Source organism: Vicugna pacos, chromosome 29, assembly GCF_048564905.1.
Source record: "Vicugna pacos chromosome 29, VicPac4, whole genome shotgun sequence".
NCBI classification, from domain to species: Eukaryota; Metazoa; Chordata; class Mammalia; order Artiodactyla; family Camelidae; genus Vicugna; species Vicugna pacos.
Window position 1 is genome coordinate 20,139,158 of NC_133015.1, and position 23,591 is coordinate 20,162,748.

Consider the following 23,591-nt stretch of genomic DNA (forward strand, 5'->3'; position numbering starts at 1 on the left):
GCCTGAGTAGCCACTGGAAGGATTCTATTATTAGTATGGAGAATATGAGTATCTCTGCTTTGAACACTGTTTTAAATAAATGGTTAGAATGGGTCACTTGACTCTTCTGATAAACTGCCCCATGTTGCCCTGAAGAAGGTTATGACTTATATACCTAGGTTTTAGTTCCTTTAGAAGGCAATTCTCTTCTCCTTGGGTTGCTTAATCTACGCAGTGAGGCAAAATCATCTGTTACTTCTGACCCACATTTAACCGTTCTTGGCTCCCAAAGGGAAACATTTTGTAACGTGGAAAAGTAATCAGTTTGATGAGTTGTTTTTTTTTTTAAACATTCAATGTGTATAAATATGGCATAAATATGGGATCTCCAGGATAAAGCCCACCAAAACTCACAAATGGTTGATTTCTCTTTAAGTTAGTTGTAGTTCCAGTTGAGTAATGGGCTGCTGTTCAGGTGCTGGGGTACGTCTTCTGCTTCCCCTTTCCTTAACCAAATAGATGAAATTGCCTGTTGTCCTGAATCCAGTCGGAGAGACTCATTCCATGCTCGGCGCGGTAACTCTCTGTGCTTGGTGGTGTGTGAGAACATCTTCTAATTTGGAGGTTATTACTTTTGACGGGTCAGCATGGAAGGAAATGAATCACACAGTTCTTGCCATGTTCTTAACCCCCATTAAAAAACGTTTTTGACTAATCCCTGGGGCTACAGGGTGAATGTGGAGCCGGGAAGTAAAATGAAGATTCTTAGATTGATTCTGATCTTAGAGGAGAGGGACCGCTACAAGGTGTGCTTCCAGAATACATTTGGAACAGAGTGCTGGTTTCAGGTTTGCTTAGGGAGTTTTAAACTCTCTGAAGGGTTTATCTTACTGTGCTTTTTTGAGTTTCATTGGACAGAAACCAATCTGCCTTCTGTATTTACAGAGTGACAAATCAGGAGTGTGTTATTTGGTGTCAATTAAAAAGTTCCCCTGAAAATGATGTCTTGGGAAATACTCCTTTCTATAATTTACTGTTTTGTTCCTTTATGAAATTAGTAAATATTAACAGTAAAAAGATTAATACTATTAGAGTAACACCTCATTTATTTGATGTTATAAAGGTGATGGATAAAATAATGCTAATAATCATTTCATATTCTAACTAACGAACACCAATAATTTTCTTGACATTTACCTTTAAAAATAATAAATCAGTTCAATTAAAGACATTTTGAATGACAATCTTTCCAAGATTTATACTTATCTTGCATTCTTAAACACTTTAAAATAATATTTTAATGACAGAATTAATATGAATATCATTATTACCTTGTACTAAAGGTTATTTTAATAGTCAGGGACTAGTCAGGGTTTGCCTCTGAGCATCGGTTATAAATGGCCTCCTGCCACAGCTCTCTTCCAGGTCTCATGTCTGCCCTGCTGCTTTCAGACATTCTATGGGCTGTTCTTCCATCAGCACTTTGTTGCTTTAACTCACTCCTTTAGGTTAGGCAGTCTTTAAAGTCTGTCCTTTAGTTTTGTGCAGTAAGTTAGGAAACTTGAAGTTATTAGAATCATGTCTATAATAAATATAAATAGAGTCTAGATAAAGCTGTGTCTTTTCTCTCTCTTCCCCCTTCTGATCCCTTGTCTCTGTTTTGGTAAATGCATTTATATAATTTTTTTTAAAGTCCTTTTCCACTTTTTACGTATATTTGGTATTGGAGGCCAACAACTTAGATAAGTATTACTGAATTAACTTGGACAAATGATACTTCCCTTTTGAGAATCTCAGGGATTTCCCTCCACTTCTGCTTTAAAAAAGAGGTAAAAGGAAAAAAAAGAGAGAGGTAGAAGTGGAGAAAGAATTGGGCTTTGAGTTCAAATGACTGTTTTGTTTTATTTGCTATTTCTTTATAAACTTATTTTAAATAGCATAGCCTGGGGTGTGCTTTTATTGAGGTGCACGTTTTGAAAACTTAATTCTGGAGTAAAAATTGTGTCATGTCTGGCACATAAATGCTGAATAAATGCATTAAATGAGTGAATAAAAGGATAAACTTTATTTAGTCTTACTATTTTCTCGTTAGTAATACACAGTACCAGAGACTGGTGTCAGTTACAAAATGTCCAGGAGGAGATAAGACAAGAACCCAGTTTTCCTGCCATTTTAGCGTTTATTTTAAATAAAAAAAAATTAAGTTTGATTCTTAGATAGTAAGTAACTGAGGGAGAAACAGCCTTAGTCATTAACTATTATAGTGCCTTATTTGGAAGTAAATAGATATTGTCCGAGGGCATTATTCTTATTATAGTTAGAATTCTATACAAATGGGTGTGTATGCATGTATTGATTTGTTATTTAGAAATAAGGGTTTTTAAAATATAGTCTTAAAAATGCCTTCATGTTTATCAAAGTTTAGTAAATCAGACACACAACGCACTATTGAATCTGGTGTTCCTGTGCCCCTACATAAACTATTTCTTTTTTAATTTTTAGTGGTGCTTTATTTTATATTGTTCTTCTTATAATTCCTATGCTTCAGACACATACAAATATTGGAAATCATCATTTTCCCCCACCAACACTGAAGAAATTTTTACCTAGTCTCCCCTCCCATGGCTATGTTCAGATCATAGAACAGTGAAGCCTGTTTTAAGTAGATTTAATAAGCAACATTATGACCTGTGCCCAGCAAGTATTTTTTAATGCATAAATTATGTTTATATAGACAGCTTTTAGGAGACTCTTCATAGATCATGTTAGAAACAGAAAGGAAGGAAGGAAGGAAGGAAGGTAGGAAGGAAGGAAGGAAAGAAAGAAAATAAAGAAAGAAAGAAAGAGATGGCCAAATGCTATTTGAGAAGCATAGTTCTGTAAATTCATCATAGAATTATTTACACATTGGCTCTTATTGATGGGTCTGTTAATATTTAAAGACCATTAAAAAGGAAATTGGCTTTTTCTTTAAAAATGAAATTTGTTTTATTTAGTCATTGGTTTATATCCTTAAATACAGATATATAAAGATGTGTACATACGTACGTACACTCTCTAAGATTGATATAGTTTTTATGGCCCCTTTTGAAAAGTTGTTTTCTTTTCTAGGGGTTAGTTTAAAAAATGTGTATTTCTTTTTCACAAGAACAGTGGGTACCATATGCTTGATCTGAGCCCCTAGAATATCCCTGCCAGTATTCCCTAATTAGAGCTGGATGTAGAGTCAGAAAGCAGGTTCTAGGTCAGAGCTAGTGAGGTTTCTGAAGTCACATAATTTGGCCCATTTATATGGATCAAGGAATTCAGGACCATCAGAAGTCAGGGTTTATTCCTGTCTCTGCCCAACTTGTGTTTGGGTGACTTTGGGTCATTTCACCTTTTTTCTGTAAAACAGATGATTATTTCTATCCTTACTTCCAGTGATTCTCAACCAAGGCACTGCCCTTGTAGGGACACTTGGAAAAATTTGGGGGCGTTTTTATGTGTCATAACCACGGGGAGCTCCTTACCTGTGGGACCAGCGAGAACCAGGGATGCCCGTTGCCCTGAAGTGCAAGAAACAGTCACACAGGATGAAGGATTGTCCTGTTTAAATATCTAGAAATGCCCTCTTGAGAAACACTGACAGGACCATTATGAGAATCAGGAGGTGACTGGGCTCCACCAGGAGAGGACAGCGTCCTGCTCTGCTGCCTGGTTGACAAGCTTTTCCTTTTCTCGAAGGGCATGTGGGGGTATCTCATATCCCTTTAATTTATTCACATTTATATAATATCCCTTTTTAAGAGAAATTTGAGTTTTTAATGATCCTTTTAAGGACAGCATTGACCATTTTCTCTTAATATCACTTGACTGTCATTACTTTTGCTTATTTTTGGCTGTAAGAGTATTTTCAGATGAGTGTTAAGTATATTAAACGTATCAAATGTGATGCATGGCACTTCTGGTAGACAGCAGTTTACAGAGCTGTTTCCTGCATTGAGATCAATTGTGAAAACCTTTTCCTGTTTCCGTGGGTCCCAGTGGGTTTCGTGAAGGAGGAAGAATGAACTGTCCTGTGTGGCTTCTCTTCTTCCCCGACCTCTGTTTCCTATAAATAATTTCCTTCCTTCTTCTGTCTGTCTCTGGCTAAGAAGATGGAGCATTTGGTGGGGGTGGGAGTGGGGGGAGCTTTTTCTATGGCATTTAACAGAGTTTTTAAGATTCTACAGAAACTAAATGGGACAGAGAAGAGAATTTGGCTACATTTGTGATTTCATTAAGTTCTTGATATGCTGTGAACTTTGAAAAAGATTGTATTTAGGTAGTTTGGATAAAGAACTTGGAAGGAATACATGTGTTTTATCAATTTTTATTTTAAAAAATTGTTAGCCCATTAGTAGCTTCTTTCTTTCATTCCTTTGATGTTGGGGTCTTAGGTGTGTGGTGTTGAGTCTGAGCATAGTCTTTCCCAGTTTCAGTGCTTCATTTCTGTAACATGATTTGGGAATTTAAACAAAAACTATGTTGGAAATGATTTATCATTGTAAGTACTGTCAAATTCCTGGGGAACTGTTCCAGTGAAAAGAGTTTCAATAGAATTGCATTTTCTTCTTAGATAATGACATTTGTACGTCTGTTTTATTTCTTAACAGAGGCAAAGCACGGAGGACAAAAGAATGGGAAGAAAGGAGGACTTTCTGGGGGTTCCTTTTTCACGTGGTTTATGGTCATCGCGTTGCTGGGAGTGTGGACATCTGTAGCTGTCGTCTGGTTTGATCTGGTTGACTATGAGGAAGTGTTAGGTAAGGATTCTGATGCCGTTGATTTCTGGAGCCTTTCAGTGGTTCTCAGTAGGGCAGGAACAAAAGGGGGTGTTACCAGGCTTACCTTGGAGCAGTGGTTGCAACTTCTTTGAACATGATCTCTAGTAGAAAAAAATAGGCTTTATGTTGTATGTATACCACACAGAAATGTTTATCAAATAGTACTTACTCTCAAAGACATGCGATATTCTATCATTTCTATTCCATTTTGTTATACTATGAATTTTTAAAATACTGGTCATGAGCCACGGAATTTATTTAAGGACCCATAAATGGATCATTTATTTATTTTTTTGGAGGGGGAGGTAATTAGGTTTGTTTATTTCTTTATTTTCAGAGGAGGTGCTGGGGATTGCTTGTGCATGCTAAGCACCTTCTCTGCCACTTGAGCTACACCCTCATCCCCCCATGAATGTGTCATAAACACACAATTTGGAAGACCCTGCCTGAGGAGGGCATCTCAAAGCACACCCCTCTGTGTCCTTGTTGGAACTGTGTGGGTGATGTGGGAGTGTGCATGCACACGTGCATGTGTAGATGTGGTCTGCAGGCTGTTTCGAGCAAGGTGTCATGTTGCTTCTGATAACTGGCTTTTCCTTTCCTTTTCTTTCCCTGTAATCACTGCAGTTTTTTTTTTTTATGATTTTTACATTAGTGATTCTGTACAATTTTGGGAGCCATACTCTTTGTTTCACCTGACCAAGTCTTTTTTTTTTTTGAAATTGAGACAAAACTTAACATAACATAAAATTCAATATTGTAAATATGTAAAAATGTACAATTCACTGGCTTTTTACATGTTCATTATTTTGTGCTGTCATCATCATCATTAATTTCAGAATATTCCCATCCCCTACTTCTTTCCACTCCTGGCAAGCACTGCTGCACTCTCTGTGTCCATGGGTTTGCCTGTTCTGGACGTTTCGTGTGGATGGAGTCATACAGCATGCGGCCCTTTGTGTCTGCCCTCTCGCACCTAGCATGGTGTTTCCGAGGTTTGACCCTGATCCCATGTTATGGCAGAATAATATTCCATCGTATGGATACACCACATTTTACTCTTCCATTCATCAGTGATGGACATTGGGGTCATTTCCACTTTTTGGCTATTGTGAGTGAGTGTCCTTCCTCTTTAATAATCCAGTGAAAGATGTGAGCCCTGTCACTGGAAAACAACGCACACTTCTCTGCGTGTGCAGTGTTGCAGGGAAAACCCCCCCTTCCATAGGCCCTCCTGGGGTTTTGCTTTACTTACCAGGTGATAGCCGTCTCCCTGGGGGGAGAGGCAAAGACTGATAAAGCGCCCTTACATGGAATCTGCCTGTTGTTGAAGCGTCTCATTTTTCTCACTTTGAGGCAAGTGTCTGGATAGACTGGTAGAGTGACAGAGGAAGAATTTTACTTTGGAGACGAACTTCTGCATAGATCTGTACTTTGGTTGACCTACAGTAATACGCTGCTAGGGAAAGTCTATTACACAAAAGAAGAGATTTAAACGATGTGTGTCTTTAAGTGCGAATAACAATTTTCGTGTTTTTGCATGCATGCAGCCAAAGCCAAGGACTTCCGTTATAACTTATCAGAGGTACTTCAAGGTAGGCCGTTGGCGATGCATTTTAAGTCTGCATGTGCTGGTCTCTAAAACGGCTACTAATTTGGTTACCACCTCCATCAGGGAATGTAGGTGTGGGACCAGTTTCCCCTTTTAAGTTTGTCAGAAGAAGGGTGTTTTCTATCTTTTTAATGTTATCTGAACTCTGAGCTATAGGTAGCCTTGACTGCAAGATGAGTGCTTTTCATTTATATTTTCTTAGAAACGGGTTATATAGAAATGATAACTTCCTTCTCTCTCCATTATTCAGATTATCCTTTTTAATGTGTGTGTGCTGTGTACAATAGACTCCTCCACGGCAAATTAACTGTTTTCCCGAGTAGCACAGAGGCTGCAGGGGGGTCAGGGTTGGTCACAGCCACTCGGTTCTCAAGGTTCTTCCTGCTCTTAATGTAATGTTTTAATTTACTTTTTATGAACAAGTGGTGGCAGTGCTGATTTTTTAAAACTGATGCTGTACTTGTGAATGTGGTTTGAAATATTGTTTAAAATATTAAATTATTGTCTTTTTGCAGCCGTTGTCCAATGATGACCTGTAAATCATGTTGACTTTAGGATGTTTAGAGGGAATTGAATAGTACTGGACTCATTTTTGATAGGCTAAACATAATGGTGCTCCAAGATGATAAAGCTTCATTGTTTGATTAAAGCCTTAAAATATATACTTGCTATTCTTGGAGCAGGATGGCTTTAGCACTGTCTTCTCAGCTTAGCTGTTCTAAGCCTTATTTTTTTTTCCATAGTAGCAAGTGGCTGGTACTAATTATGTTTTTAAATAGGACGACTGTAAGTTTTCCTTTGTAATTTCAAAAAGCCAGTTTTACATACTTTATTTCCAGAAGCCTTTTTTTTTTTAAGATTGACTCATAATGCTTCTGTTATAAATCATTATTGTAAAATATAAAATTAGTCATCCTCTTATTCTTATACTTGGTGTTAATTATATTTGGTTTTTATTTGAGGCTTAGTGGGTATTCTTTTGCTTTGAATACTGATGGTGTGAGAAACTTCTATACTTTAGGAACATTAAATTTCATGTAACTTGTTAGAAATGGATCAGTATTGTTTCTTCTTTATGTTGAAAATTTTACCTAAAAATTTGTTTAGCAGTAAAATTTAAAAAATATATATATTATTCTGAAATGATTCACTCTCAGGGTATTGTTAAACCCTTTAAGATAATACTGTCTCAGTTATATTTCTTAGCTTTGTTAGGTGAACATTTTCTGAATCTCTAAGTAAACTGCCTTCATTTTTAGGTGAGATATTCATTTAGCATCGCTCTTCAGGATTAAAGGAGCAAAGAGTTGCATTGGTTGGTAGCATCAATGGATGATATGCAGGACTGTAAGCAGTGGTAACACCGTATTAAATTTGTTTTCCCTTTTGTCTTGTATCTATCTTTCCTCCCCTCTTGTAGGAAAACTAGGAATCTACGATGCTGATGGTGATGGAGATTTTGATGTGGATGATGCCAAAGTTTTATTAGGCAAGTACACATTTTGTTTTTTATTGGTGGTAAAATGTTGGAAACAAAATAGTATTTTTTGCTTTAATAATGTCTGTGTCAATCATTTACATTTTATGGAAGACGTTTTCTCGATTAAATCATATGTTTCATTCTTTTTGGGATGTTAAATGGCTTACTTATTTTTTCATAGACTCTCACATTTCAATTTACTTTTACAGATGGATAAGTATAGCGCTCTGGCACAGGTGATTTTAATAAGTAAAGTAATTTCCTACGTGTTTTTAGATTTAAAGCATTTTATATTCTGAATTTAACATTCGAACATATAGGAAATGTCCTAGTCTGCTTTCAAATGTGGTAATCACACTCATTCTTTAGCATTGTTTGACATAATCAGTTCTATTTGAAAGTATAAGTTTCTAAAGGCTTATATAAATTCATCTTGAAATAAGATAATGGTAGTAAGCATCCTGAAATGTCCTATGCATATTTGAAAGATTACATTAAAATATAATCTAGTAGTCTTTGGCCAGGTTTCTTGATTTTTTTTTTTTTTAAGTCTTGGACCCTTCTCTTTTATCACCAGAATTACCTGTCTTTATGATTGAGATTTTTTTTTTGTAATAAAGATGTGTTATTCCTTCATTTATTTTAAAATGCTTTCATACTGGAAAGCATGGTGCTAATTTTAATAAGCAAATTTTATATAATCTGGCCCAGTGAGATATGTATTTCTGCTTGTTAAACAGCATCCTTTCCTTTGTTTTAGTATGTAAGATAATATGTATTAAAACATTTTTAAGTATTTAGAAAAGCAATGAATATGGCAAGGTGTCCTACATTAAGTTTAATAGAATAATGACACAAAGAAATTCTTTCTAGGTGCACAATTTTGGGTGTATTTTATGGATAGCAAAAAAAATGGGAGCTACTGCATCTGTAACCAGTGAAACTTCAGTAGATTAACCTCCTTACAACACATTTTAGTTGTGGTTAAATGTAATAAAGCTGCTTAATTTTGACTTTATGTTTTCTTGTACTGCTTGGTGAGAATCGTATTTGCTGCTTAACAGTGAAAGCATCGTATCCATGAAATTTCTTTCCCTGTCTTAACCTTAATAGAATTTCCTGTGTAATTTTGTCATTTGGGTTTCTATAAATATAGCAAATCTTCAGAAGACTATAATCCTGGGCACATGAAAGAAAGAAAATTATATAAACCTTATATCAGGATGATGCTAATTTGCTTGCCTATGAATGATTTATTACTCCATTTTGTTACTTTACTTTAAATGACAGACTGTACTTATTACTGTACTTTGTCAATTTTTGGATGGGGAGGTGCTTAAAATCAGCTATCTGGTCTGTCAGGAAATGCCAACTATTAAATTAAAATTTTTTTATCACATGTTGATTTCTATTGCAAACTTACATTAGCAACTTGATTTTTAGTATTTTAGATTTCGAAAGTTTATTCCCATTAATATTTTTAAGCAACCATTAAGAGTTTAAGTAACTAATTTAGACATTGCCATTTGCAGGTAGCCACATATGTGGTGTAGGCAAATGGTAACTCGTTCCTCTTACAAGAATCATATGCTTGGCGATAGAACCAAATTGGTGAATCTGCGGGTTCATTTGGTAATTTGACTGCTAAATGCACAAAGGCTAAGATCGGCTCTTTTACTGTGTACATGTACTAATTCACAGTTGGTTTGTGGTTTTGGTAAAGATGAAAGAAACCTGACGGGAACTGTCAGGCTCGCTTTTGTCCTCACCTTATTTCTATGGCGTTTGAATTCTGTGCATGAAATACAACCTTGACTGGAACTGAATTTTGTGACAAAAGTTCTTTTCTAGTTTGTGAGGTTGTGCCTCTGTTACTGGCAGGTGGTTGCAAGAACCTGGTGAAATTGTCGGGGTTCAGAGGCTCGGTATGTTCAGGGAGAGGTTACAGGGGAGCAGATTCAGTGAGTGTGTCCCCCCAAAAGGAGCCAGACCTCCTGGGTGTGTTCTCATTGGAGAAGCAGCTCAAGGCTAGTTGCTCTGAATTAAGGCAGAGGGAGTCCCCCGGGAGGGGTGCAAGCAGGAAGTCAGAGATTAGGTGGGACCTTGGCCTGGCAGGTGTGGTAATAGTTACGCCAAACTTTCATAGGTTTGGCATTTCTTTCATTAGTATTTCTTTCTGGAGTCTTAAGTAAATTTGCATGCATCTAAATCTGATTACTTTGAGGAAATGTATACGTTCATGTTTACATTTCTTTCACATTTCAAAATTTCGCCTTCTTAGGAACTGTAAAGCAAGACTGAAAGACGTGAGTGAATCAAGATTGATAGCCATCATTAATTTATTATTTCGTTATTTCTGGCGGTGGCCTTTATGATGTATTTTGAAAACAGTCTAAGCCTGTTCTTGTTTACATAGCTTCTGACTTTTGCGGCCAAATTATCTAAAATAAAATATCTTTGATTTTTAGTTTGGATTATCAGACACTACATTGTCTGAAAGTGAATTCTTTGAAAGCTTGTTTGCCAAATAAAATCTGTGGGAAAGAGGACTAAATGCTGAGTAACGTTTTCTTAGAGTAAAACCACCTGTGGATTCCACGGTTGTCCTTCTGTCCTGTGACCAGTGTCTAGCTGGCACCGTATCAGGTATGGCTGGAAAGCGAAAGGGAAAGTGATTCATACAGTCTTGAAAAAAATATAAGTTGAAAAAAAAAATTCCTAGAGCCTTGAAAAAAGTTTGTAGACTGACAGATGCCTGAGTGAGCTGAAAAGAAGGGAGGGCTGGATCTCGCCCCATCAACAGCGTTCACACCCTGCTCCTTGGTCCAGACCTGCTCTTAGACGTTAAGGAATTGTGTACCCAGAATATATTTTCTTTTTCTCTTCAGGCTTAAGAACCGCAAGAAGGCTGCGCAGTTGGCTGAATAGTTTTGTTCACATACTTTTGCATGTTTGTCGCGCACTTTAGCTCGTCATACTGGAGGTCAGGAAAGGTTTATATTTTATGCTCGACCCTTGGAAGCATTTAGATTGGAAAATGAGAAAAATAAAAATGTTTATTCTAAATATACAGCTGTAGTGTTTTTGGACGGAAAGAAGAAACTGTTATTCCCACAGAGGCTTGGGTGGGAATACGGATCTCTGTCCCAAGCACGTGTCAACTGTTAGATTCAGAGAGGAAACTTTCTGGGTGGGTCAAAAAATAATTTAAATACCAACTGCGATTTATGGCTTTTTCCTACCCAGACACATGAAGGCCGGCCCGGTGGAGTTCCTCTATGGACTAATGCAGGAAAAACTCACTCCAATCTTTAACATTAAACTAGCTGTCTTGTTATCATCTCTGACCTGCCAGACTGGATTGCCAGTAGTTAGGCTGTGTGGAGGAATTGTGTTGCCAAAGCCAGAAAATACCGAATTAAGTGGTTATAATCTAAAAAGCTCTGCAGTCATGCATGTGCACGTTTCTTACAGCCAGAACCCTCAACCCGTTTTTTTTTTTTTTCCCCTAAAAATTGTAGCTCTTGCTGCATAGAGCCAGACAGTGTAGATTAGACCCTGCTACCTACTGGAGCCGAGACATTGGTCTTACCCAAGGCCGGTTCTTCACAGGAAAGAACAGTGATGAAAAACCATATATATGTTGCTTGCTTTCTATCACGGGCGTTTGTTTTGGGGCGAAGACTTAAAAACAACAGGAATCTTAGCAGCAGAAGCTAATTTCACGAGCTGATAGGGAGGGAACTCCGGAATGTTCCTGTTGCAGGTGGCTGGTGGAGGCCTCGGTCATGTTTCATGCCGGTAAGACTGAGCAAATTGTTATTAATAGCTGACTCTTCTCATTGGTCAGAGTTATAGGACCACGAGTCAGCAGCCAGAGCATTAGAAAGCTAACATTCTACAGTGCTACAACCTAAGTGGGTTACCTGATACATATGACTTGAGCACGTTGCTGTCCCTCTGTAGGAGCTGTGAACAGTCACCCTGCTTGCTAGTCATGTGAATTCCAGTTTCCTAAATTCACTACCAGCTCCTAAGGGGGAACATTTGAGGCAATGAACGTTTTCCACTTCCGGTGAATATTTATTGACGTATATACACGTTTGTCTCATCAGCTCTCGGTAATACCGGGTCGCTGAATGAGCAGGTGTGGGGGTAGTCAGAGGGGTCTGTCTTTTTGTTCCTCAGACTGCTTTCACTCACTTTTCCCACTGACGTCAGGCAGTCCGTTTGGGCTGATACCATCTTGTGTTTTCTGGCTCTAGATTCTCGAAAGACAAAGGCAAGCCCAGTCAGGGGCTGGTAGGAACGGAGAGGTTGGGTCACACTGCCTTTCCTCTTATACATGTGGCTGAGAGTTGATTGTTGGGTGTGCATCTTAATCGATTTCTTTATTTTCCAAAATGTCTTTTCTGTAAACTTCCTTGGCCATGATGCACAGCCTTTTTGAGATCACGCTTCCTCCACTCCTTTTTTTTCCACCTAACTGCTCTCCTTATTTTGTCTTTCTCTCTTCCTTTATTCTTATGTAGGCCTGACCAAAGATGGCAGTAATGAAAATATTGATTCTCTTGAGGAAGTCCTTAATATTTTAGCAGAGGAAAGTTCAGATTGGTTTTATGGTTTCCTCTCATTCCTCTATGATATAATGACTCCCTTTGAAATGCTAGAAGAAGAAGAAGAAGAAAGCGAAACGGCAGATGGTGTTGATGGTACGTCACAGAATGAAGGGGTTCAGGGAAAGACTTGTGTCATTTTGGATTTGCATAACCAGTAACTTTGATTCAGGGACTGAAGTCATTGGCTTACGAACCCCGGACGCAGCCTCCTCTTTCTTTCTTCCCTTTGCTTACCCAGGGCTTAGCGTGCAGTGGGGCAGCCGTGATGGAACAATACAAGGCAACCATGTGCTCTTTCTCCCAGTACGGCTGGCTCCTAGCTAGTCCCCTGCTTCGCTTTCCCACTTGTGGAAAGTGGAACCCTGCATTCTCCTAGCCGTCTGCAAAGTGCATTGAGAATGACATAGTATAATTGGTTTCTGTATCTTTTTGTTGTAACTCATGTATTCACTGAACTAAACTTAGAAACTTAATAGCAGATTGTTTTGTGATTAACCCTTGCTGTTTGTCCTTCTAACACACTATCAATTAAGATGATTATAACGGAATTGATTGTAGAATATTTATAGCATGATTCAGAAACTAAATGCTTCTCTGTTGATCTTTAACATGACTGATGTATACAAAGATGGTTCATTAAAAAGCTGATTTTTTTTTAAAAATTGTAATTTGTTTAGGTTGATTTGTCAGGTTAATACAAATTTCAGTGTAAGATTCTGTATTAATGGTGCTTTTAAAATTATTCGAAAACAACCCCATGTTTTTGCCTTAGGGTAGTTAAGTTACTGTATTCAGATGGTAGTGTGTCTGAATATTTCTGTCTATGAAAGCAAAATTTATTTTCAGTTTTCTTTCCAAGTATACATCCAGAGATAGTAATTTGAATTTTTTAAAAGCAGGCATATTACAGAAGAAGGAAAATGTGAGTATGTGTCTTAAATAATGTTGTACATATTAAAATTATTCATCCTAAATAATGGTCTTTTTCCATTTTTTCCTGCATTACCTAATAATTGGCTATCAACTTTGGCTTTAGGAATAATATGATTTTTAGGTTTGTAAATTAAATTTATTAAAGTGATCATTCTTTTTAGGAGAGTCCATTTTTGCCATTAGAAAACCTTTAAAAACACCTTTGTGTCAATTCATTTAAAGTAAGTTTGCTTTAGTGATAGCAAAAGCAATTGTGTTACCCATATCTAACATGAATTCCTTAAAATGAGATTTTATTCATTTTCTACTTCAAACAAAGCTCTTAGAGCTTGAGAGCGGTAAGACCTAAGACCTTTGGTTTCTTTTACCTTTTTTATGGAGTGGTATTTCATATTTTTACATCTCTTTGAGCTTCTCTGAAACTTAGCTTAGCATTGGTTCTTTGTAGAGCTTAAAACTGGAAAATACTGAAACATTTTTAACATTTTATTTAACAGTAATAATTTCTACTTTTCAAATATTCATTCCTTAGCTTTTCCTATTTAATCATATTGCTTTCAGTAAGTGGAATATTCACCCAGTTTTTCAGAGGGGACTATGACAAATTTAGCTTCTTTTTCAGAAATCACAGGCTGGAGCCTGAAAGTAGTCGTCTCAGATCAGAACGCTGGAAGCACATTGGCTTCCCCCAGAGTCAGCATTTACGTGTGTCAGGGAAGACTGTCTGATTGGCTGATCTTATTTTTAAAAAGCATTATTCAGTAACTACTTTTGGAAATAGATGCCAGTGTCGTACATTAGACAGTGCGCTAACACTGCAGTTACTGTCTTAACTCTAGTTTGCCTTTTCCTAATTATTTGGGGAATGTGGGGAATTCATTCTGTTAATGTTTCTGACAGTCACATCTGATTATGTAATGTTAATATTCTGGAACAAATGGATATGATTTAATAATGTTCTTTCTGAAAGTTTATGCAGTTTATGCCCAAATTTACCCTGTCTTCCAGTTTGAATTTGAGTACTGTGAAATATCAGAGTTTAAATTCAAAAGCAATCTTAGGCCTCACTCTCAGAGACGTTCACTTAGCCAGCTGTCTGAGATGTATTTTTTTAAGGCAGTCTTGTTTCTTAGTGCTTCATTGCTACTAACTCTAAAAGATGTTTGATCAGTTTATGAGAAGTAAATAATTAAATTTATATGTTATCAATGTTTAGAATCATTAATTTCTCATCTGGCTTGGTTTTTTGTCATGATACTAATGCACATTTTATGTACAGAAATTAATTATGCTTTATTTTTGTAAGTGAAAAATAAGGGTGTGGGATAATAATTTGCCATTTATTTCGTACCCCCTCTGATCAACCCTTTTGAAAAGCCTCTGACGAAGGTAAAAATCCAGATAGCTGGTGAACCCCTGACTTCTGTGACTTCCTTCAACTTGTGCCTAAGGCTTGCTTTGGTGAGAAAATAAAGGTATTTACAAAACTGATGTAGAGTATTTTGAAGCCAGTCAACGTTGCTTCACTTGCATTTTACTTATTATACATGTTACAATTCTTAATTAAGGATTTATTGTGTGATTTTCTGTTTGATTATAGGAATATTCTTCTCGCTTATGTCTTTTAAACTTAGGAACTTACTTAAAAAGGCAAAGTTGTAATCTGTGTGTTTGACTATTTATTTATAGTGATGGAATTTTACGTTGTACTCTATTCACTGTGCGTTTCCAGCTTGGAACAACTGAAGGCACTTTGCGGAACGTGCCCTGAGTTCATCTCCTCAGAGCTGCCCTTGCATCCTCAGATGCACTGCACTTTGTCCAATTGCAAAGGCATTGGGTTCTCTGGAGTCTGGTGCAAAAACAAGGAAGTGGAACTCAGGGGACTTAGCTAGACTAAACAAAATGTTTCCTTGTCTGTCCGGATGTTTATAGATTTGGAGAATTATTGAAAACAGGTATAGAGGGTTATGGATGTGAACACCTGGCAGTTATACCTTTGGGGGATTGATACTCAGTGACCTTTTCTAAAGAAGATTCTGGTCTATAGGACCAATAAGATGTTTTCTGCAATTTGGGCTGTGGAATTTTCTTTGATCACCATGCCTATTTGGAGCACTTTTGTAAAATTCAGTGACGCAGACTTTATTGTCACAAATTGATTGATGAAACAGTATGCTGAATTCTCTGCCTCTGTTATTTATTCAGATAACTCTGTAATACACAGGAGTAGATATTAACTAAATTGTGAAGTCTTTGAAGTTAGGAGTCAGGGTAGGCTGCATTTGAATCCCTCTTCAAAGCTGAACCCAACATAGGATATTTATTAAATATTTGCTGGGGTTAGTCCTAATGAGTGAGAACTCCAGGAGTTACTCATTACATAGTAAAACACTAATTTTTTTTTAACAGCTTAAAAAGTGAAAAAAAAAGTTGGATTTTTTTTTTCAAGAGAAATGACATTTTGAAGTTCCTACGATACACGGACCTATGTTAGCAGAGGTGATCTCTCTTGATATCTCATTTGTATTTGAGTCTGCATTTTATCTTTATTCGAACTCTCAGTCTCTGGATGTCATCCCTTCTTAAACTTTCAGTCTTTCAGTTCTCTTATGTTCTGATCTCCCTTTGTCATTGAGGATCCGAAGGCTCAGTAGCTTCCTTTTTTCAAAAATGTCTGTGGTTATATTGCCACACCACCTATCTAAGAATAAGAAAGAAACTGATACAGTGTCTTGGCATGCCTTTTACCAAGACTAGACATTTGTCCTTGAGCAGCAGTCTGCTTAGCTCATGGAACTGTTCCTTAGGCATTTGGGGCCTCATCTGTAGTCAATGTTGAAATAAATTAGGGTGTTTTGAATGGGCAGGAGGCTCAGGATGATTCACTGGTCTCACCAGGGACTGTGAGAATGACTGAGATGACCTAAGGATGACATGATACCCCGCTGGCCAATTCTGTGACCACCTCCCTGGGAGTCTGCAGCAGCTACTTGGGTTTCTGTAATGGAGCCAGTCTCTCGAAATCGTGTCTGCTGCATGTGGTGAGACCATGGGTCCAACCAGGGGCTTAATGATACAGCATTTTAATTTCATACGGAACATTTCACCTTGAAAATGTGTGTTGGATAGTGGCTCTGAGGCAGTGGCCAAAATAATGTTAATTACCTTTAGGTTCTAAGAGAGGAATATAAGACCTGCTTTTTCTTTCAAATATCTGCATAAGAATTCCCAGATAGTCAACAGAGCTATTAACAATAATCAGCTTAAAACCACCAGGATAAGCATATAGGGCAAAAAAGAAGTGTACAACGTGATGATTCCTTTTATTTACTTTTGGGGGCCATTCTCTTTGGTCGTAATCGTATCCTAACATGTCTCTGATGACCACCTTCACCTGGAATGTCTTCTGTCAGTAAAAACAACTTGTATCCAAATGGATTGCAAAGTACCAATACCAAGATGTTTCCTTTTCACACTCTAATTATTTTCTCAGTACAACTTGGAAACTATTTTTAAGGAATTTTATTGTCAGGAATTTTATTGTTTGATGGAATTGTCTCCCCCCCCCCCCCTTTTCCCTTCCTGGGCATTGGCTATGGTAGTAAAGAGAGAGAAAGAGAAAAAGAGGGCACACATGTTGATTTTGGACACTACTGTAGTGCGAGTTCACATCAGCCATAAATACGAATAATACTAATTTAATTCTGTTTAGAATTAATAACTATATAAAAGCAAAGCCTTACGTACTTGTGGTTTTCTCTGGGGCTACTTCAGTAATGTCCCCAAACTTGAACTTATCTTTCTTTCTTTTTTCCTTTTTTCTTTTCTTTTACATGCTGTCACCAACCCAGGATCACCACTGACCCCTTCTCCACCATAGGGTTTCACACTGTGGTTGGAAAACGATCTATTCTGTGTTCACCTGAATCTAGCCTCCATGAGGTGCTCCCTGCTCGGTGACAGTTCTTCTCTTTAGTTGGTGTTCAGACACTTTCTTTCCATCTTCTTTCTGCTGTACAGGTGGTTTTGCTTTCTGCTTTATCAAGATAGTCCACTCTGGCTTGGGTTCCATTCACTGGCATCTCTCTACACTGCACAGCACTTTTTTTTACCCTGAGAAGTGCATTGAGTCATTGTTTCCTCTCTCACTGGTCACGTTTTGGAAGCTGACTTCTGCCCTGTGGTTGCACCTCCTCCCTCTAGCCTCATTCTTTCTCACAAACTCAGTTTCCTCTAGCCTTCAAAGCACACAAATGGAGATAAAATTCTTCGAACCCTGTTCCTTTTGTGCCCCCTGAGAATCTTGGGAAGTTCCATAGAGGATCACTGTTCCTTGAAGGAGGGAAGAGAGGCCCTGATGAGCACCCTGGGGTGTTGCTTCCTTCCTTCCTACCTGTTCCTCATCGTAACCTGACTGCCCCTTGTAAAGCTGTAACCTTACAGGACACTTACTTATGTAATTCAGTAGTGTGCCCTTCCTAAACCTGTGCTTGTACCTTCCTTCCTACTGCTGCTACTTTGACCTTTAAAACCCTGAGTTTTCTGTTTACCTTTATTTGTTTGTTTGTTTGCCTGCGTTTTCTTGACTGTCACCATTTTCTTTATTACGTAGAGGCTCCCGTGTGCCCTTCTGTTTCCTCAGTGCTCTGCTTTCCTTCACATGTGTGCTCTTTCCTTCAGGGACTGAATATGATCATGGTGGTTTAAATGATTCATTCAGTCTTTGTCATGTCAGAAATACCGAAACATTATTGACTATATGCTTTAAGTTCAGAAGAGGAAGCTTAAGTCGATACTTTGGAATTTTAACCAGTGCCTTGCCCATTGTTAATTTGTGTCACTTTAAGGATTTACACTCCAACGGGAAAAGTTTTAAATCTTCAGTGCTTATTATTTTTCCCTGTTTCATGAATCTGATGTTAATCTAATCTTTTGCCTTATTAACAACAGAAGTTAACTAGTCTTTTCATCAATATAGTCCTTTTGACTATCATCATAGTGGGTGGTCTGATTGCCACCTTTCTGCTTTTTGAGCGAAAATCCGGGCCTGCGAGTCAAGAACATGCAGGCCTCAGGAGGGGATATTAGCATCACTGAAGGTGTGTTTTAATGCTTTATGCTAATTTCTTTAGCACACTGGATAATGCCCATATATTTAAAAGCGGGCATTGCAAGAATAAGTTTGGTATTTTACTAAAATGAACTTCACTAGGGAGTAGCCCAAGGTGGCATTCAGTATTACAAGGTGGTGTGCTGGCTTTGATAGAGTTTAGAAAAAAACCAGGCTTTGCTTGTGAAAAATAATTGTCCTACACACACTAGTTTTGGTTATGTACACATACCCAGTAACTGGACAGATAAAGATAGCCACGGGGAGCAGTTAATTCCCATTTCTGTTTTTAATGTAGTCAGTGGCGAGACATGCTAATACTCCCCCCACCCAGAATGATAATGGTGGTATCTCAACCCAAATAAATCACCATTCTCAAATGGACTGTCTCATTTGATGGAAACAAATTGTCATGGACAGAGAAAGGGGAAGGAATTTAGGAGTGGAGCATGATTCGATCAGTATAACAGATCTCATTATAATCCAGTGTAAAATATCCAGTTCGGCAAGTGGGAGTGTGATTACGGTTTTGAGAAACATACAAAGGGGATTCTACAGTTTCCAGCAGGAATATGTGTAAAAGGGTTAGGGGCGTTCTTGTGACACCGCTTCAGACCTTAGCCAGAGAGTGAAAGGTTGTGCATGGTGCTGCCCCCTGCAGGAGATGAGCTGTAATCACCTACTCTGGTTAACCCAGGAAATGGATCGGCAACTTGGAATGCCACTTTGGAAAGTCGGCTGATACATGAGTATAAAATAACATTTATGCAGCCAGGAAATAGCATTGGAATATGAGCTGGCTGAAATGCTAAGTACAGATTAATTGCAATCAGAATGTATAGAGAGGTACATGGTATTGACATTTGTTAAAAGGTTAAAAAGAAACCCATTATCAGAACTTTTGATTTGCCTAGAGAGGAAATAGAAAGCCTTTGCAAAGTTTTTAGGTGAAGTATAAGAAAATTAATGTATATTAATATATACCTCCATAATAGTGTCATTCTTTACTCATGCAATTTTTTATAAAGAAAGTTTGAAACTATGGGGGGGAAGCCATGATTATTCAGATGATACAGAGTCAGTCAGATTCTATCAAAATATGCTATCCTTTTTTGGGGTGATTGAGTAGGGAAGTAGGGTCCCCGGGAACTTTCCCCTCTGGTGTTTGTAATCGGTCATCTGTATCCAAGTGGAAGTCCACTATCCAGGCACCGCTGAGAGGGAGACCCCATTTCCAGGGGGTAACTAGACTTTTCTAAAGCCAACAATTCTTTCAGATCTAAGGTAGCTTGTAAAGTTGACTAAATCAAAAGTGATTTTAATGCATTTTTTGGTTATAGATGGTGGGAGTAAGGTTCTAAAATGACGTATTTGTATGTTGAAGGACTGAATTTTTTTTAGTGATGAATTTAAGAAAATTTAATAGATGCATCAATTTCAACTATTTTACAGATACTAATTTTTTAAATTGCCTTGATATTTTCTGTTTATAACCTATTTTCATCTTGTAAACACCAACAGAAGGACCTGGTGGGGTAGCCAAGAGAAAAACTAAGGCTAAAGGTATTTTCTGTTTGTCAAATTAGCCTTGAGTGACTCAAGTTTAATGCTTGAAAATGCATGACAGATGTTACATAGATGCAGTTACTAATGCCAAACCTTATTGCTTTTTGGTTTTGGGTGCACCTTTGCGCATAAGTAGTTTTATCAAGACTTCATTTTTAAAGAATTTTCTGCCTCAGGTCTATAATTTTAAGTAATTTCCTTTTCATATTATCAAAACCTTATAACAGTCTCTAAATTCCACATATTAGATTTACAGTATACACATCCTACTTACCTTCCAACCTCTAAACACTTGCTCAGTTTGAATTTTTTAGTTCCTATTGGAAATAAAGATGAATTCATCAGTGATTGATTGCATTTCTCCAAAAGCTCTGATGAGGCTGTCTTAGAGCACAGTAAACAATAAAAGTCAGTGTGATCACATTTGTAGTTTTCAGTAAAATGGAAACTTAGATTTATAATCTGGAGCACTGTGTTATGCTGTTAGAAAATTTGCTGTGTTTGATGTTTTGGTTCATTAAGAATTATTACACCTGTTAACCACTGTGTAGAAGCTAACAGCTTATTATTACAGCCTTATTTTATATCTCTGTGTGGTTTTTCTTGTTCACATGTAAATATTTCTGTCCTCTAGGGAAAGGGGCATAGAGGAAGTGCATGCTTTTCTTTATAAATCTGTAATATTCTTTCGTGTTCAGGTGCTTGGCACATTGTTTGTAGTTTGACTTTAGTGAAACATTAACAGGTGGGATTTTACTATGTGATTTGTATTTTAATTTTAGGATTAGGAAATTTTAGCATTTTAACTTTGGCATCCCACCTGAATCATTCCTGGAAAAAATACAGAATTTTTTTTTTTCTGATTTTTATTCTGATACAAATAATTATGGAATAAGTGGCCAATGAAGTGTAAGTTTATTCCTTGATCTAGAGGGGTAAATTAAACATTAGAGTTTTAATATTTTAAAAACCATGTGCAGAATAAGACCTGCCAGCCCTGCACAAGCATTGTGTTCTTGCAGTGGCTTTGTCTGTTACTCTGAGCAGCCCTGAAGGAGAATGAGGACTCGGAGGATGGTTGATGACTTATGAATTCTCTTCTGTATTTTTATAAGGTTTTAATAAGACTGTCAGGAAGAATTGAATAACATTTTGTCCTGTGTGAATTTTACATGATTTTGATGGGCAGAAACAGCTTCCACATTTTATCACATTAAAGAAATCTTTCTCTTTTTCGTTTCCGCTTAAATGCTACATTATACAGCAAACACCTTGCTTCTCTTATGGTTTCCTAGTGAGAAAGCAAGAGGGTGAAATTCAAAGCTTTTGCTAGCAGCACTGTTCAACTGTATTTACAGCAAGTTGAAAGCAGCGCCTCACACAAGATTTGGAATCACCTGTAAATGTTTGTCTTACTGCTGTCTCCCCCGTGAGCTCGGACAAGATGTATGTTGGCTTGGAGTGGCGCTACATAAAGTAACAGGAAATATACTTAAAGGAATACTGATTTCATAATGTTGAACATAAGCAGAAAAGAAGTTCTACTTGTCGTTTTAAATACCGTAGATAACGAATTTAAAATTTCATGCTTGTGTGGAAATTGTATTTTTCTTAACTAAGAAAATGAAATGGTATTTCACTTTTCATTTGTGCATAATATTTTCAAGGAATGTAAGCACAAGTATTTTAAGGACGTAAAAATTTTTGTTAGAGCTAAAGATTTTTAAATTGTCTTTGTTCAAATACTTGCCCGTTATGGAAAATGCATTCTTATATTGCCAGTGTTCCTTTAATTATGTTGTGAAATATGAGTTCTTAACGCTTTGTGTAAAGTACTGCCTTTATGGATGGACTCATTAACACTGCATGTTAACCTTGTCTTGAGACGAATCATGCCGTATTTCAAGCTGGAAAAATATGATGGCAAGTTCGTAGCATTTCTTTTATAGCTGATACTTTATAGAGATTTGCATCTGTTTTTAGCCAATTTAAAACTAGTGGATGTAAGTCACTTTTTGAAAGATCATTTCGTGTGTGTGGGGAGATATAAAAAAAGACAACACTTTTGCACTAAATTGCTGTCCTATGAATCGAGAGATGCCTTCAATAAACATTTTTTCCTTTGATCGGAAAACCCGAAAGTTAAAGAACTCACTAAAGAAGAGCTCAAGAAGGAAAAAGAGAAGCCTGGGTCCAGGAAGGGAAGTAAGGATGAAGAGAGAAAAAGGGGGAAGAAGGAAAAAGAGGATGACCGGAAGGACAAGAAAATTGTGGATTCAGATGTTTCCCGGAAAGAGTCTCCTAAGAGTAAAAAGGACAGAGACAAAGAGAAAGTGGGACTCGATAAAGGCGCTAAAACCAAGGAAAATAGGAAAAAACCAACCAATGTAAAGGATATTTCTGGTAAAGTGGCACCCAGAGACAAAGATGATAGAAAGAAGGGGAGTTCTGCCAGACACGCACACCCAGCCAAGGGAAATAACCAGAAGAGAAAGAACTGAAGCCCTAACAGCATTGTCCCAAGGATGCACGGTTACGTCCTTGGTCCTGATCTGCCGCTGACGGGTGTAGCAAACTTCGGCTTGCTCTGGTTACTTAGTTACATCTGGAAGACGTGTCAGTTAGCCCTTGAATGTATTCACTGGTGCTCAGCAAGTAAATTCTTGGAAATTTAGGTACCTGTCTCATGCTTCTAAATTTAAAAGATGAAGCTTTCGAAATGGATGTCATAGAAATATGATGTAATAATGTCGATTTTTATTAATTTGTCGATCATGTATCTAGATGAATGTATGTGTATAATTTGCATTGTAATGAATTTATTGCTTGGTAATGTTTTCATTGGAGTTAAGACTATTAAAATCTCAAATAGCATTTATAGGCAGAGTGATGTGTAAGGTTCAGGTACGAGCAATACTCAGGTAGGTAGGAAGTTACCTTCTTTCTCCGTTGCCGGTTGTTTTTCTTCCTTCCTTCTCCTTCCCACTTTCCTGCCTGCCTTTCTTCCTCACCTACCCTCTTCCTTCTCCACTTCCTTTCTCCATCCCCTTTTCCTTCCTGTCCTCCCAGCTCTTCCCAGGGCACCTCCTCGGCCCTTTGCGGATCTGCATTTCCCCTCCCCAGGCCTTTCCCTCTGCCATCTTTCTCTCCTCTCCTGTCTCTCCTCCTCAGTCTTACTCTTTCACCCCCCTTTTCACCCCTTCATGCCTCCTCACTCCTCTCCCCTCCTCAAGTTGCTTCTTTCCAACCATCCCTCCCCCACCTTTTCCTAATCTCCCAATAAATTCTTAATGTTTACTTTGTTCTGAGAATTCTAGAAACAGTCATGGGTAAAAGAGAATTTTATGTAGAACAGCAGGGTATTTATGATATCTTTACAGACTCAGAATAGTTATAGAAAGGCTTTCCTTATTTCAAACTGGGATATCCTTTCATTTTATAATTACAGTTTTTCAGTTGTTTTGGTTGAATGGCGTATATT

General features: G+C 37.6%; 1 protein-coding gene across 9 annotated transcripts in view; it reads left to right on the forward strand.

Moving 5' to 3' along the window:
* Nucleotides 1-23,591, forward strand: part of ASPH (aspartate beta-hydroxylase) — a 173,337-nt gene that overhangs the window by 37,663 nt on the left and 112,083 nt on the right. For 8 of the 9 annotated variants that reach the window (XM_072951912.1, XM_072951911.1, XM_031692173.2 and 5 more), the window contains exons 2-3: nucleotides 4,617-4,766; nucleotides 7,820-7,888. In XM_072951912.1, the coding sequence (XP_072808013.1) occupies nucleotides 4,688-4,766; nucleotides 7,820-7,888 (148 nt within the window). In that variant the 5' untranslated portion in view covers nucleotides 4,617-4,687. Of the gene's footprint in view, nucleotides 1-4,616; nucleotides 4,767-7,819; nucleotides 7,889-20,065; nucleotides 20,108-22,252; nucleotides 22,785-23,591 lie in introns of those variants that run through there. The other variant, XM_031692175.2, reaches the window with a different exon arrangement.